This window comes from Neophocaena asiaeorientalis, unplaced genomic scaffold, assembly GCF_003031525.2.
Source record: "Neophocaena asiaeorientalis asiaeorientalis breed wild unplaced genomic scaffold, Neophocaena_asiaeorientalis_V1.1 scaffold192, whole genome shotgun sequence".
Taxonomy (NCBI): Eukaryota; Metazoa; Chordata; class Mammalia; order Artiodactyla; family Phocoenidae; genus Neophocaena; species Neophocaena asiaeorientalis.
The window spans coordinates 5,722,795-5,738,973 of NW_020185326.1; the positions used below are offsets into that span (position 1 = coordinate 5,722,795).

General features: G+C 51.1%; 1 protein-coding gene across 1 annotated transcript in view; it reads left to right on the forward strand.

Moving 5' to 3' along the window:
• SHB (SH2 domain containing adaptor protein B) overlaps positions 1-16,179 on the forward strand; it is a 212,434-nt gene that overhangs the window by 158,262 nt on the left and 37,993 nt on the right. Inside the window, 1 exon segment of the mRNA XM_024734432.1 lies at positions 3,414-3,629. Within this exon segment, the coding sequence (XP_024590200.1) occupies positions 3,414-3,629 (216 nt within the window).

A 16,179-nucleotide genomic window follows, 5' to 3' on the forward strand; every position in this document is an offset into this window, starting at 1 on the left:
CTTCAGATTTATCATTTTAATGGCTGTTTAATATTCCATCCGGTTAGCATGCCGTAATTTACTTAACTGCTCCCTATTGTTGAGGCCTTAATGAAAATTTGAATTCACCATGTAATAGGGGGGAAGCTTGTTTTAATGATTACCATTATAACACCCCCTACCCTAACTGCATACCATTACTAACCCAGCTTCGGTAAGGTGCAGATGCTTTGGGAACAATAAATCCTGTCTGAGAGGTGTATGCCCAAGTCCCTCTGATTTAATAGCTAATCTGTTCCCTGCACATGTTTTCCTTTTAAGCTAGTGTTTATGTAGACTATCCATCTCTTCTGAATATTGTGTAATACTGGGCTATATGCATTTTTCATCTTGTTCCAGGTACCTTATCACTGAAGTCAGGGACTTTCATAAATTGGAATTTGGGGTAAAGAGGTGTTTCTGGCTGTCAGTTGTCATTCATTTATCCCACCCACATTCATGGAATATCTGTTTGCATCTGGGCTCTGTGTGAGAGGGAGAGAGAAAGCAAGGATGTTCATGATTATTGGGGGCCCACAGAAGTGCATCCACGAGTTGCTTTGTGGCCCAGGATTAAATGACGATTTGCATGCAAAGTGCTTTGTAAACTGTAGCGTACATGTCAGTGGTTGCTGATCCTGCTTGTGAAAGAGGATGAAGTGGAAGGTGGTTTTCCTATGTCGGTGCCTGTCAGCTGCATTCCCAATGTCCCCATCCCTTGGAATTCTCCAAAGCCAGGAAGCTACACTGCACTCCTTAGAGCCAGGGGTGGCAGGGGTGCGGAGGATATGACCCCACAAAGCAAGCACTTTGGTAGATTTCGTAATTTACAGAGTTGTCTCCAGTACCTTACAGTTGGTCTTTGCCTTAAAATGACCAAGTCCTGCCTTTTATAGCTCTTCTCTTCTCCTCTTACCCCCACCCCATGAAAAGGAAAGCATCATCCTCAAAACTAATAAATCATCCCAGTTTACTCATGGGACCCAATAAAGCCATGTTTTGCCAAAGTAAGGGACATCTTCTCAGAGGAGACATGATTTTAGGCAGCCTGAGAACCACATAGTGAGGTTTTTCCCTTTTCATTTACTTTCTTTCTAAAAAGAGAAGGTTATTCTTGTTTGCCAAAGAAAGTATCTTGGTTTGCTGCTTAGACCTCCCGTCTGCCCCCACCGGCTCTCCAGTACTTGCCATCTTCCTTTTCAGCAGAGAGAAAGTGAGCCTTGGGCTTGCCTCCTGGCAGTGGTACCCACCTAGTTGGTTTTGTTCTTGTTCATTCTTTTTATGTTTATCATCTGTTTTTGGTAAGGATAATGGCTTATGGGATGGTGATTAAAACTTTCCTTTTTAAGTGAATTTATTTACTCTAAAAAATGAGGCAACATCCATAACAATGGTAAATAATAAGCCAGGTGGTACTTGAAAACAGCAGAATCATGAAGTCGGTATGTAACTCAGTGAAGTTTGGGAGATACTACCACAGCGCTATTTAATGTCATCACTAAAGGTCACTACCCAGCATTGGTTAGTTTCTGTTGTATCAGGGCCTGTGCGCAGAGGTGGATTTTTTGTCGACCCTATGAGCTGGCCTTGGATCATGAAGCCCAGTCTAAAACAATGCTCTTTCTCAGAAAGGCTGACGTCATTCATGTGTTTTGTCAACTGCTCTTCAAGGCACATGACTCCTGTGGGTTTCTACTATATCTTTATGGCACTGGACCTCTGATTTGGAGAATGCCTCGAGATTCCATTTAAATAGCTCACTCTCACCACCCTCAGTGCCTTTTTATCAAGCCCCACCACCCCTCTCCCACCTCCTTGGACCTGGTGCTCCAGCAAAAGTAGACAGTGAATAGACACACGGTGGAATATTATTCAGCCTTAAAAAGAAATGAACTTCTGACACACGCTGTAACGTGGAAGAACCTTAGAAACATTATGCTAAGTGAAATGAGACTGTCACAGAAGGCCAAATACCATATGATTCCACTTATATGAGGTACCTAGGTAGTCAAATTCATAGAGACAGAAAGTGGAAGGGTGGTGGCCAGGGGCTGGGGGAGGGGAAATGGGGAGTTAGTCGGGGGCCGTTTCAGGTTAGGGTGAAGATAAAGTTCGTGAGATGGATGGTGGTGATGGCTGCACGACAGTGCGCATATACTTAATGCCACTGACTTGTGCACTTAAATATGGTATAATGGCAAATGTTACGTACGTCTTACAAATAAAACAAGAAAGTGGGCAGTGAGCACGTTCTCTCCAGCTGCACTGCCTTGGCTTGCCCTGGTCCTACCACAGGGAATCCTGTCCCTCTCCTGTTTCCACTTGTCAGAGTTGTCAGTTCAAATGTCATCTCTCCTCCCGTCTCATCCCTCCCAGGCCCTGCAGCAGCCCCTTGGCTGCAGAATATTATGGTGATTTAGGTGCCCGTTGTATCTCTTCTGGAAACAGTGGGCTTGCCGAGAGCAGCCTCAACAGCGAACCCCCTCCTTTCCCCCTGTCCTCACGTTGGCCCTGCGCACAGTGGGTGTTTATGATCAAAGCAAGAAAAGTGCCCCTGTGTGAGGAGGAAGCACCTGATCGTAGCATCATCCTGGAATCCATCATTCAGCCACTGCTGGCCTCTCAGGAATAAGCAGCAGCTGAAAGGAACATGCCCTGTCTGGGGCCTCATCTAGATGGGCGGTCGCCCCTCAGCCCACACTGGAGCCAGGCCTTGGCATCCTCTCCAGAAGATTAAGAGCTTTCCTTCCTTATTCAGAAGTGAAACTGGACATCTGCTCTCAAGTTTCTTGGCTGTATTCAGTGTGTTAGAAGATAGGCAGGCCCTGGGGGAGGTAGAAATGCAGGAAAAGGGTCATTCCTGGGGCTTTGTAGGGGAAAAATCAGTGACCCTGCGTCCCCTGGGGGTGGTTCTTGGCTTCGTAGGTCTTTAAAATGAATATGTGAGCTGGGTGGAAACTTGAGGGTCATTTGGCCCAAGCTTCTCGTTTTATAGCTCGGGAGTGACAAGTCCAGAGACCAGGGAGTTGCCCTAGGGGGAAGACCACCCCCGCCTCGGTAAGCGATGGGGCTGAGAGCTCTGTCTGTCCCGGGCTGGTGTCAGAACACACCCGGAACATCACGCTCACTTCTGCGCCGTGCGCTTGAAGACTGCAGGCGGTGGCAGGGAGGCTTCTCGTTCTATTGTTTGGTCCAGAGCCTGAGATCTCTGTGAGGAAGCCTTGAGCAGTGAGAGCAGAGACCCTGCCCTCGAGGGGTGGGACAGAAGTTAAATACAGCCTCCACCTCCCTGGCTGGCGGCTCTGAATTCCTTTGGTATCACCTGGTGGGTCCCAGGTGAGGAAGCACGTGCTGTGCATGCTTTACATCTCTGCTTCCTTCCTTTTTGACTGCAGAATTTCAGAGGCAGGAAAGCGTCCGGTCCCAGCACAAAGGCATCCAATTATACGATACCCCTTACGAACCCGAGGGCCCAAGCATGGACTCCGACTCAGAGAGCACGGTCAGCCCCCGACTGCGGGAGAGCAAGCTGCCCCAGGATGACGACAGGCCCGCTGATGAATACGACCAGCCATGGGAATGGAACCGGGTCACCATCCCAGCTCTGGCAGGTAAGGAGCCAGTGGCCCTGCTCAGAGGCGGCCGCTGACCCACATGGCACTCACCTTTGTAAAGGGAGTAAGTGCACGGGTCCCTGCCTGCTCAGGTAAACCACAGGGTTTCTAGTACAGCTGGGCCCTTCAAGGATGAGGAGGGTCCTGGAGGAAGTCCCTTAGGCCAGGCCTAGGGGAACTCCTGGGTCTGGCCTCCAGGGTCTCCGTTCCAGTCCCTCCCCCCATCCCCAGAGACAGCCCAGATGATCTCATTGTCTGACTCTGTCTTGGTCCTGTTGGTAATGCTCTAGTTCACTGAAGCCAAGATTTCAGATTTCAGAAGGAAATCTTAGAAGCTAGAAGAAAATCAATCTGCAGAGTGGCTCCTATTGGGCCTTGTGGAGCCCAGTGGCTCCATCCTGTCATACAGCTGCTACAGGCCTGCATGCATCCAGGGCTGCTGCGTTTCCTGTCCCAGCTTCAGCACGAGCCCATCCACAGAGCACAGGCCGTGGCCACATCCTGACCTCAGGAGTTGACCCCACCCCTGGCCTAGAGCCCCTTGAATGACTCAGGTGCCTCTCCTCTCCCACAGCCGTATGGAAAGCAGTCTGCCACATGTGTCACCTGTCCTAAGCTATGTACACACCCTTTGATCCTAACCCCAGTCCTTAGGATCCAGGCTGAGGTTATGATCTAAAGCACAGGAAAGGCATGGTGATCATGAGAGATGGAGAATGACCTGAATGTCCAGCAATGGGGGTCGGTTAAATGGAATATTGTGCAGCCCCTACAAAGTGATGTTGACACAGAGTTTATAACAACCTAGGGAAATGCTTACGTTTAATGTTAAGAGGGGAGAAGTCAGACGCAAAAACACTTTTATGCTTCTAAGAGTTTAGGCATATAAACAGACATCGAGTGAGTAATTTAATTCTTACCACATTGAAGGTCAGAAAGGGAGAGTTTTTATTTTTATTTAAGATTCATTTTGCTTTGAATCTCCCATTTTCATGCACAACTAGACCCGCCCTCCCTTCCTAGCCCCCCAAAGTAAGGCCTCTGCCCTCCACTCATCTTGATTCCCTTGCTCGAAGTTCTGACTGTTCTAGCACAGACTACTCACAGTTCCCTGGATGTAGCGCGCTGTGCAGTCCCATGCCTTCTGTCTCAGTGGCCTTCCCTGCTGTGTCCTATCTGGAAACGTCCTGTGCCTCCTTCGCCATCCGTGTGAGCCCTCCTGGTACGCAGCCACATGTCCCACGGGCTTCCTTGCTGCCTCTCTGAGCCTGTTGAGCTTCCTGCACATGACTCTGGTGGGGCACTTCCCTCACCATATAGACTCAGTGCTGTAGGTGCTGGGCCCGCCTGCCAGGCCTTGATGTCAGTCAAGAGCCAGAGCCGAGAGTAGTCACGTGGCTGAGGTCCTTGGTCACCTCAGGTCTCTTCTGTGCATTTCACAGCCTCCTCTGCCCTCGGCACAAGGGAATCCAAGGCCTGTCCGCTGGCATGGCTGACGAGGCTGTGCTCCTCCCGGGAGTGGGAGGAACTAGAACGGAGCCGATGATGTCCCAGAGGTGGCTCTTCACAAACACCAGTTTGATTAAAGGGCTAAAGGGCTCATGTGACAACTGTCCTAGATACCAAGGGCCCATGGCAAGAGATGACATTCCAGGCGGTGTGGCGTCTCACCCTCTCCTGGACTGACCACCTTGCAGGTCATGTCACCTTAGGTGCTCTAGTCTAGTCTGGTGCTTTGCTGCTCAAAATGTGGTCTCTGGACCAGCAGCATCACATCACCTGGAAACTGGTGAGAAATGCAAGGTCTCAGGCCCCACCCCAGACCTGCAGAGTCAATCTGTTTTAAAAGACCCCCAGGTGATTCGCTGGCATGTTAAAGTGAAAAACCCTTACCCTACAGGACATCATCTCTTCAGAAGCCTCTCAGACCAGAACTTGCCCACTTCTGCCCAAAGCTAGTTTTAAAACTACTATACATTTAGTTTTTAACAAAGGATCACAAGGTCTTAGATAGAACTGTCTCCAGACAAGTTTCTGAGCCACAGGTATCCACTGTGGACTTGGTTATAGGTTGCTGAGCTGCTATCACAAGTGTCATTATAGGTCAACTTCTTAGGCTGCTGATAGAAAGTAGTCTGACTCATGTCCCAACCTGTGTCTCGTCAAGTCACTTACCTCATCAATTGTGTGTCTTGCTCTGGGATGGATACCGATTGTGCTTTTCCCCAAGAAGCTTTTGGCTCGGTTCTGATTTCTGGGGCATAGAAGGAAGCTGTTTCACTTGGGCTGGAGGGATGCTGTGAGCACCAGCCTTTAGTCTTGACCAGATCCCTCCCCACATCTGTGGACAGAGCCCGTCAGGTGCGGCATTGCAGCCAAGGAGCACCCTCCTGTCTCCTAGCCCCAAAGTGCAGGTGGAACGAGGTGGATGGGCTGCCTCTCAGGTAATAAGGACGAGTTGAAACAGTTCAATTAGGTTGCTAGAGTGCTGCCGTGGTCCCATCTGTAAACCCAGAAGGACGGCTGCTCAGAAACAAAGGATAATGTTCCCATCTGAATCAGTAGTGTGTGTGGCACGCACTTTAGCACATCAGTGGTGGTGTCAGGGAGCAAGGCAGGCTGGGCTGGGCCTCGTCCTCCTTATCGCAATACCTGTTTGAAATGTCCCACAGTTTCTCTGGGCCCTCGGGAGCTCTGTGATGGGCCCTGAGAGCCTGGGTGCAGGATCTGTAGCCGTGGTAGAATCCACTGGGCAGTATCGTTAGCATCTCTTTCCATCCCTTGTTTTTTTGTTTGTTTGTTTGTTTTTTTGCCGCACCACGCAGCATGCGGGATCTTAGTTCCCCAACCATGGATTGAACCCGTGCCCTCTGCAGTGGAAGCGCAGAGTCTTAACCACTGGACTACCGGGGAAGTCCCTGCATCCCTTGTATTCTGATTCTGCCTGTTTAGCTTGCATGAGGTAACCTGGTCAGCGTTTTCAGATTTCCGAAGGTGTGTGGTGTGGGGACCCCCAAAGGGCAGAGGTAGGCCCACCAAGAAGGAGTCATAGGGATTTAGGGTCACAGTGAGTGGTAAGAATTTCAGGTACACCTGAAAGTGTATAATGAGCTTCCTCTCACCAAGATTTGCCAGCAGAAGCTTGAATGAGGCGGGATTGGTGTTGGGAGGGCTTTGCCCTGCAGTGGGAGGTTGGCCTGCAGCCCTCTCCAGGGCTGCTTCCAAGCTTCATTCCTTCAGGATCCCAGCATGCTGGTCAAAGGCCAGGAGAAGGGAAGGCCTCTGAACTACTCTGTGATTCAGTCTACGAAGCAAAAGTGCTTTCCGCCTTTCAGAGTGCTGTCCTGCACTGCATTCGTGAAATGAGGCTGTTCTCAAAGGGATGCTTTGGCATTCTCCGCAGAAGTAGGCCTTCTCAGCCAGTGCAGCCTTTCGGGAAGGCTTGATTATCCCTTCCCGGTTGTCGCGAAAACAGCTCTTGCAGGGTGTGAGGTGGTTCTAGCTTCTTGGGAATGATAGTCTTCCCTTTTCTCAGAATTCTGTGGCCAGGTGAATGAGAGACACCACAAGCTCCCCAGGAGCCCTCGGCTTCCCTTGCCTGCCCTCCCTCCAGGAGGCTGGTGGTGGCCTCAGCCAGAACCCCTGCCCGCACCCATCCAACACCGGAGTCCCAAGCCGCACACATGGCCTGAGCTGATCTCAGCCCCGGGACAGATGCCCAGTCAGTTTTACCACCAGCTGCAGCGAACAGAGCGGTGCGGTGGCTTCCATCAGGCTGACAGCCCCCTTGCCACCTAGCAGAAACACCTGCCTTCAGAGCTGGCTGGACGCAGTTCTCCACCCGCTCAGTTCTCCAGGGGGTGAGTTCTCCACTCACCGCCCCCTGGAGTCTTTACAGCCGGCAGGTTCAGCCCCCCGTTGCAGCTCCCTGCTCAGCGTGGGGCAGGAGAAGCAGCCTGGGTGATTCCACGTTGTCTTGGGGGTGACGCAGGTTGTCTGACCAGCCCCTGGGCTTTGTGGCACGAATTGTGGGATGGACAAAGGAAGCCTGCCCAAGAGGTGGCCACACAGGCAGGGGGCTGAGGAGCTGGGTGGATAACCTGGCAAAGCAGACATGGATTTGGAGTCTTCAGATCTCTGAGGGGCCATTGGAAGGACAGGGACTGAACCTGTCCTGGGGCTTCTATTCCCTCACCTGGGAAATGTGTCCACTGCAGAGGGCCCTGGTGGGGCTTAAAAAAGGGCACTGCGTTGGGGAAGTGCTGGTATTTACAGAACACTTGTGCATGCATTATCTCATTTAATCCTCACAACCACCCCCTGGGACCTTAGTTTCCTCCTTTTACAGATAAGGAAACCGAGGTCCAAAGAGAAGAAATGATTGCCCAGGAGCCTATAGCTAGTCAGCTGCAGAGCCAGGATTTGAACCTGGGAAGTCCCACTCCAGAGCCCAAGCCCTTACCCTGTCAATGCCTGGGCTCTCTGACACCATCCAAGATGCTGTATATAATGTGGCTGGAGCCCTCGCCCTCCCAGAGCCCACAGGAAATGTCACACGCCTTTCATCGCCCTTGTACCAATTTCTCCCGGCGTCTGCAGCTGGTAGGATACGTGCCTAGAGTGTATGTTCCCACTTGGAACAGTTCCAGCTGAGGATTCTGTGGGAGCCCAAGTTCTGGAGGTTCATGCCTGCATGGGGTGACCAGAGCCATCCCACGGGTTGGTCCTCTTTGCCATCCCTCAGCACAGGAAGGGGTCCCCACCCATGGCATCCCACTCCCCCTTGTCCAGCTAGGGAAACTGAGGCCCGGGGAAGGGATGGGGACTGCTGGAGACCTCATAGCAGTCATGCCGTACACGGAGGATGCATCGGCGTTTCCTTTTAATTCAACGGGTCCAGTTAAAAACTACATCCTTACTGATTTGCCGATGCTTCTGTGAAGCGAGTGATCAGAGTGCCTGCTCAGGGTGCCAGGTGGCAGGGGAAACAAAAGCCATTTCATTTCGATTCATCGTCTGGAGATTTGTCTACCTTGAAGCTACTTTTCAGGCAATGTCCTGGGTTCGGCCAGCGACAGGCCTGCCTCCCAGTGAAAATAGAAGACAGACGTGTGACTCAATGCCGAACATATTTATTTTGGGTACTTGTCTGGCTTCCGCACTAGCTCCTCGGCCAGTTTCTCTGACCTGGAAAGCTCAGCACAGTGTCTTGGTGTCGGGAGCCATTGGAACAGTAACGGGAGTCAGACAATCCCAAGTTCACATGCCAGCTCCACCACTCACCAGCTGTGGGACCTCGGGCTGTTCAGTCTCCTGAGCTTTAGTTTTCCCATCTGTAAAACGGGGATAGTCACAATCCTTATCACACTGGATCTCTGCGTTGATCAAGGGAAAAAATTGGATGAAACGACTTCGTAACCTCTAAAGGGTCACACATGAGAGAATGGTTGTTGGCACTCAGGGAAGGCTTGCTGTATTAAATCAAATTTAATTTTATATATTAAAACAATCCTGCATAAAGAGGTACTTGGGGGCACAGAGGGCCCATTTATGAAGTTCATTCCCAGTTATTCCTGGCAGCGAGAGGCGTGGATAGTGTGGAAAGCAACACTTCTGTAGGAAATACTCCATCTCGATTCCAGCAATAGTTCTCACCATGAACCACCTGGTTCTTCCATCCTTTATTCAGTCCCTCCCAAGGATTGGGCCACTGGTCCCCAGGTGTGAGAGGGTCTCTACTGCCTTTCTCCCCCACAGCCCTCCCTCCCCATTCTGGTTCTGACACGTTTGTTGATTGGTTGGTTTGCCCAGAGCGTGCAGCAGAATCACCTGGAGGAAGTATCAAACATTACAGCGTCCCACCCCTAGAGTTCCTGATTCAGTAGGTTCCAGGAATGAGGCATGAGAATTTGCATTTCCAACAAGGTCCCACGTGTTGCTGATGCTGCTGATCTGGGGACCCCACTTTGAGAACCTAAAGTATACTCAGTACATACTATGTTTTAGGTGCTGGGGTCAGGGAGGAGTTAGGGAGGGGGTGTCCATGCCACCTCCTCCAGGAAGCCTCCCCTGACATGACCAGTCCCTTCCCCACCCTCATCGCAGGTTGGGCTGGGTCCCCTCTGTGCCCCTACCACATCCCGTATGGGTGTGCATTGGTTTATTCTGGAACCGCCAGATACATACTTGTTACTGTCAGCATGGGGGGTGCTAATGCTGTGTTGGTCACCCCTTAGGCAGGCACCCTCTCGAGTTTTGACATTTTCCCAGCTCATCAAGTGAGGCTCAAAGGGCAGAGAAAGCGGAAAGTAAGGTCTCAGGTATGTCTGTTTCCTAAACAACTGTGAGTCATCTCTGAGCCAGTTCAGTTGGCTAATTGAAAATAATCCTATGAAGGTAAGGGGATGACGGAGGAGGGGCAGGCAATTAACAGCTAGTGAGCACCAGTTAGGAGGCTGGCACAGGTTAACCCTATGAAGTTCTGCAAGGTGGGTGTGGTTTCATTGTCATCACACAGATGACACTACTCAGGCTCAGAGAGGGTGAGCAGCTTGCCCACGGTCACACAGCTAATGAACTCGGCTCAGGCTCTCTCCACTGCTGTGTTGACATCGAGAGTGCGTAAAGGGCAGGTCTGAACATTCTCTTTAGCTGTGCTGGGGCAAGGTGGCTTGGGCTGTTCTGGAGGCAGAAGCAGTTGCGCCCACTTCGTGCTGAGCTTGTGACTTGTGACTGTCACAGTGAAACACATATGCTCTGAAGGTGGTAGTGCTGACGTTGAGTCCATCAGACTCTGCTCCAGGCTCACTGTTCCCACCAAGCCCATGACTCATCCTTGTGTACTCAGAATAAACAGGCTCGGACTCTGCAGAAGTTTCCACGGGGAATCTTAGACCTACCACCATCACCTGGCACACCCAGCACATGCCACCTTCTCCTTACCATTGACCCCACTGGGGTTCCGGCAGTGCTTCCTGCCCCCTGCTCAGGTTCCCAGAATGCCTTGGGCCTGGGAGGAAATTAACAATTGTGTTTGTACTCGGAGCTTTTTGCTATGTAATGAGTAACAGTTGTAATTAATGTTTAACACGTGTGAACAGCAGGTCTGCAGAGAGAAGGGGGCTTTAAACAGAGAACTGGGATCACTCGCTTCCTTTGGCTGAGGGACAGGTTTTTCCAGTTATTTTTTCTGTTTGACATATGAATGAACTTCATTTAGTAACATAGAAAAAAAAAAAAAGAAAAACACTGGTGTTTCATAGCTTTGGTTTGCCTGCTAATTATATTGATAGGAATGTTTTTGCTTCAAGTGCGTTTGTCTCCTGTGTGGAAGAAACCCAAAGGTTTAGTAAAATATCTTTGCCCTTCTGCTTGGCAGGTCAGAGATCTTTGTGTGGTTAGAGATTTTTAAGCTCTGTGAGGTCAGAGACTCTGCCGGCCTTGTTCACACCTGGGTCCCCACGTAGATCAGTGCCTGGCACATAACGAACACACAGATATTTGTTAAATTATTGAATAAATCACGTCTCAGGAAAACCAACCCCAAGTTCTCTTCAGGACACAGAATACATAGGTATCATGCAGCCTGCTCACACAGAGGTGATACGTTTTCACATCATTCTTTCGTGCTGTATACCTGTCTTCTCTCCAGATGAGGGTGAGGGACCTGCATGAAGAGGGACGTTTGTGAGTGGCTGTTGTCTGCTGTGGTTGCAGCCCCTGGTCTGAACTCAAGGCCGAGAGTGTGTCCCTGGGTGTTTGAGGATTGACCCGTGCGTCCGGATGCCATGTTGTGAGTGAGGAGACTGGTGTGCCAGTAGGTGGCAAGCAAACCCTTGAGAGCCATGCACCTGCTTGTCCCCTCCTGTCATTCCTCCCTTCCCCCACCACCATCTGTGGAGGGGCAGCAGCAGAAACATATAAGCAGCTAGGCTGGGGCTTTGGGACTCCTGGAAGAGGAGACTCATTTCCACAAATGCCCAGCCTGCTCCCTGCAGGTCCTCAGAGGCTTGTGGATGGGGGAAGTCCCTTTCCCAGGCCCTAGGATTGATTCTAAGTGTCTGTGGGTGTCTGCAGGTTAAAGTGTCAGGAGACACACTACATCAGAGCTGAGGCGACACCTGACACTGAGCCCAGCTCAGAACTAGGAGAGCTGGAGGGTCTGGATTTAAAGCCCTGTGCTGCCCCTTGCTAGCAGGATGACCTGGGGCCAATTGCTTGTTTCCTCATCTATAAAACCAGGTGGTAATTGGTGCCAGGAGTCAGGGGCACAGTCAGGGCTCAGTGGAGGCTGGCTTTTGGTATCATTATCATTACTATTGTTGTTTTTGAGAACCTGTTGCACTGTAGACAGGATTTGCGCAGAACTTGTTAGAGGCCCCTGGGATTCAGAAGACGTGGGTTCAAGTCCAGGTTCAAATCTGGCTGTTGACATGGGGCAAGTCAGTCCCTTTTGCAGCTCTTGCTCCTCATTTATAAAATGAGTTATGATGGTGGAGGTGGCTTGCTTCATCAGCTGTAAAGTCCTCTGCGTTTAGGTCATTTCATCATTTTCATCAGGATTTGTCCCTACTTTTCCTGCAGCCAAGCAGCAGCCCTTGGGGCAGGGTCTTTGCACCAGGCAGCGGTGTCCATGCTTCCTTTTTGGGGTGCAGAATAGGAGGATGCAGGCACGCCCCTCACGCCAGGCCCTCCTTCCCCAGTCCAGGCTTGGGTGTACGTGCATGGACAGCGTTCCTGGAAACCAGATGGGATTCCTGGAGCCCAAGTGGGTTTCCCCACGCTCTGCTTCTTGGGGAGTCACCACTGCCCCCTCTCATAATGAGAACCTCTGTTCTCAGGCACTGCCCACGAGACATGGCAGCTTGGTGCCCTGGGGCCTGCATGTGTCTGCAAGGAGAATACAGAGGCCTGTCATAGGTGATCTGGAAAAGCAAACCAAAACATTTGCTAGGCTGCCCATCACCTTACAGCCTACCTGGAGGCACAGCCTTCACTAACCGGGCAGAGGGGAGAGTGAGGCCTGCTCTTGAACTGCAGGGGAGAAGAGGGCTTCACCTCTCTGGGCCTTAGTTTCTCCAGCTGTAAAATGGGAATTCTAATACTTGTCTTACTATGAGGAGCAGGCGAGATGAGGCAGAACATATGTTTAGAAAGTTGAAGCAACAGAGGACCGTTGTCATAGGAACAGAGTTTTAGTCAAGTGCAAGTGTTTGCTCATCGTCGTGAAAGCTTGTGGTATTTCCATACACTCTGGGTCATGGGGGCCCCCCACCTGCCCAAACCAACGCGCAGTCTCCCTCCTTGCCCCCTCTTGGGGGCTTATGACTGCCTGGGCTGCAGCCCCTTCCATGCCTCTGCACCCCTGCCCTCCCCACTCCCCGCCTGTCCCCCCACTACAAACCCACCCGGCCATCAGCAGTGTGGAGGAATCAGTGCCCAGGACTGTGTGGAAGGGACGCCTTGGGCACCTTCATTCTGTTCTCTGTGCCCTTGTGTTTTCAGAGTCATAGGACATCCATGAACAAACACCAGGCCTGGAACACTGTGCAGGCCCCTCCTGTCAGCCCCGTATTCACTCCCACCTCATCCACACGGGGCCTAAAGAAGCCTCTTTAGCACCTGAGAGCTCCGTGCACAGGGTTTTGTTTTCAGTTCTCTAATCCTTGTTGCCTTATGCTTAAAGGACTCTGTCCTGTACTAGAGAACTGGGAGGGCCGGAGACTCCAGGCCAGCCAGAAAGAAGCAGCCCACTGAACCTGGAGCACCTCGCAGGCCTCACCTGGGACCCAAGACCCTGGGCCCCCTTTGCTCCCTTCCGGTTCCCTGTGAATGACCCCTGTCCTTAGGGGCCACCATCCACACTCGTGGTCCGCCCAGAGGGCTGGGGGATGTTTGGCAGACTGTCGACTCTTCTCTCCCTGCTCGTCCCCAGAGAAAGGCACTTCTAGAGGCTTTCCAGGGTTTCCAGGAGGCTGCCCAGTGTTTCCAACCCAAAGCAGAGGGACAGGGACTGGGGTCTGGGGCTCGCTGCCTGGGGTGACAGCCTGCTTCTATCTGCTGGGGCAGGCTATTTGCCCGCACCAGGCCCCGTTCATAAAAATGTAGGTGAAGTTGCACCAACCTTCTCAGTTCGTTGTGAGGGTCAGAAGAGAATGTCACGTCAGATCCTCACGTATGCTTGCCCATGCACAGGAAGCACTCAGTAAAGGTCAAGCCATTTTTCAAAACTATTTTAAAATAATTTGAGGTGGGGAGTCCAGCTCCTAAGTTTCCTTTCTTGATTGATGAATGAGTATTTTTGGTCCTGCTGACCATAAATCTGGATGGAGATTCATTCACTCAACAGATTCTAAGCATCTACTATATATCAGGCACTGTTCTAGGCACTGGGAATTCGCCTTTGAATAAAACAGAATATGTCCTGTCCTCTTGGAGCTTCCAACTTCGGAATTCCAGCACAGGTTGGAGAAGATGGTTTCTGATACAAGGTACTTTATCTTCTTGAGTACATGAAAAGGAGCTGCTCTGAGCATGGATGTGACCATGGGGAGAAGGGACCACCACATACAGGGGGCCTGCCTGGACTTTGGTACATCATCTGTTACTAACCACCTCCACAATCCTTTATGGTATAGGTGTTGTCAGCCCTGTTTTACAGAAGAGGCAGCTAAGGCTCAGAGAGGTTTAGAGTCTTGCCCAAAGTCACACAATAGTGGCAGAGGCAAGGTTCAAACCCGGATCTTCCTAACTCCAGAGTCCACGTCCTTTCCATGATGCTGAGCCGCTGCAGTTCCTCTGTTCTCTGGCCTTGTTGCAGCCCATGAGCTGTGTGTCAGGCATGGGGAAGTTCAGAAGAGGCTGAGGCACGAGGCCCCATCTCCATCCCGTTCTGAGAAGACACCTACATAATGTACTGTAATACAGACTGGCGCGGGGTCAGACAGTGGCACAGACAGGGGAGGCGGGGTTCAGAAGAGGAGAAAGGAATTCCACCTGGGGGGGGATGTCTAGGACAAAACTTCCCCCCAGGAGGTAGCATTAAAGCTGAACTGAAGAATGGCTAGGACTTTTGCACCAGAGATAGTGAAGAAAGGGATTCTATCGGACAGGCACAGCATAGCGAAGTCCTAGAGGCAGGAAGGCAGATGATGGATTTGGGACCAGCCATTCTTTGTGACTGGAGCCTAGGGGTGGGTGTGGAACCCGGAGGGGTTTTTTTAGGGGAAGATGCATCCAGAAGGTCAGGTTGTCACCAAGTCACAGAGGACCTCAAGCATCAGAGTGAGTTCTCCGTCCCAGGGAAGTAGGAGCCAGCAAGAGTTTCTGAGCCCAGAGAGCTGTGCTTTAGACGCCCTTTGGCATTTTGGAAGCTGATCCCTCTGGCCAGCCCTAAATGATAAACAGGAAGGAGCCAGATCCTGAAGGAACACATTTACTTCATCTAAGCAAACATTCACGAAACACCATCTCTATGCTCAGCACTACAGTCAGTTTAGGGACAGACAAGAGATTGGAGAGGAAAAAGAGGCCTAAAGTAAATCCCAGGCGCTGCCCCCGCAGAACACCCGGGCTGGCTGGGGGCCCACTGAGCTACAAGAGAAGGGCCAAGTGCCATGAGCCGCCCAGGAGGAAGGTAGTTCTCAGCAGGTGGGATCAGGGGAGGCTTTGTGGAAGGGGGACTTTTGTGCCAGACCTTCGAAGCTTCTAGACTTCATACAGGTGGTGGTCGTTTCAAAGACTAAATGAGTGAGGCACAGCTCCTGCCCGGCCAGCCCCGCTCCTTAGCTCTGAGACCCTGGAGGAATTCTTCCTCCCCTCCTCTGGGCCCCCACTCCCTTGCCCACAGGGTGGCAGGGTTGTGAGGGTTAGAGCTCGCATGGGCGCCTGGAAATGCCGTCTTCTGTCATTGACAATGACCCAACTTCAAGGCTGATTGGTATAAAATCTACCATACATGTAGGAAGGGGACCACCAGCGGCAGAGACTAATCTGCAGGGAGGAAGGGCCTCCCGGAAGATCTGAGCTGGGTCTTAAAGAATGAGACGTGTCATTAGACCAGAGCTTTTGGAAGGACATTTGGGACATCACGAAGGGCCACCTCACCCTCTCGGGAGACAGGCTGCTAGAGCTGTCAACCGGGCCACTTCTCCCACTGGCACCAGGGTACTGGTCCCCATCATCACACCAAAGGCAAAAGGGCTCCAGAGGCCTGGCCCTGCCCATCTGAGGCTCCCCTCCCTCCCTCAAAACTCTGACTTCTGTTTGTAATTGCCTATAGGTGGAATTAATTAGTTACTGTCATTCTAACAACTCACAAGGGTGGCATATTTTTTCTCTAAATGCAGATATTCTTTTGAGGGCTGTGTCTTCCTTTACCTTTTGCAGAAAATCACTAAATTAAAAGAATTGCCTTTTTAAATTGCAGATTAAAGGGAAGCTTAATTAGAAGGAATGAAAGTAGTTGTGTTTGGAGCTTTGGTTCTTAACTTTTTTTTTTTCTTGTGCTGCTGAAATCACTTGGAGTTTGTATATTTTTACTTCAGGT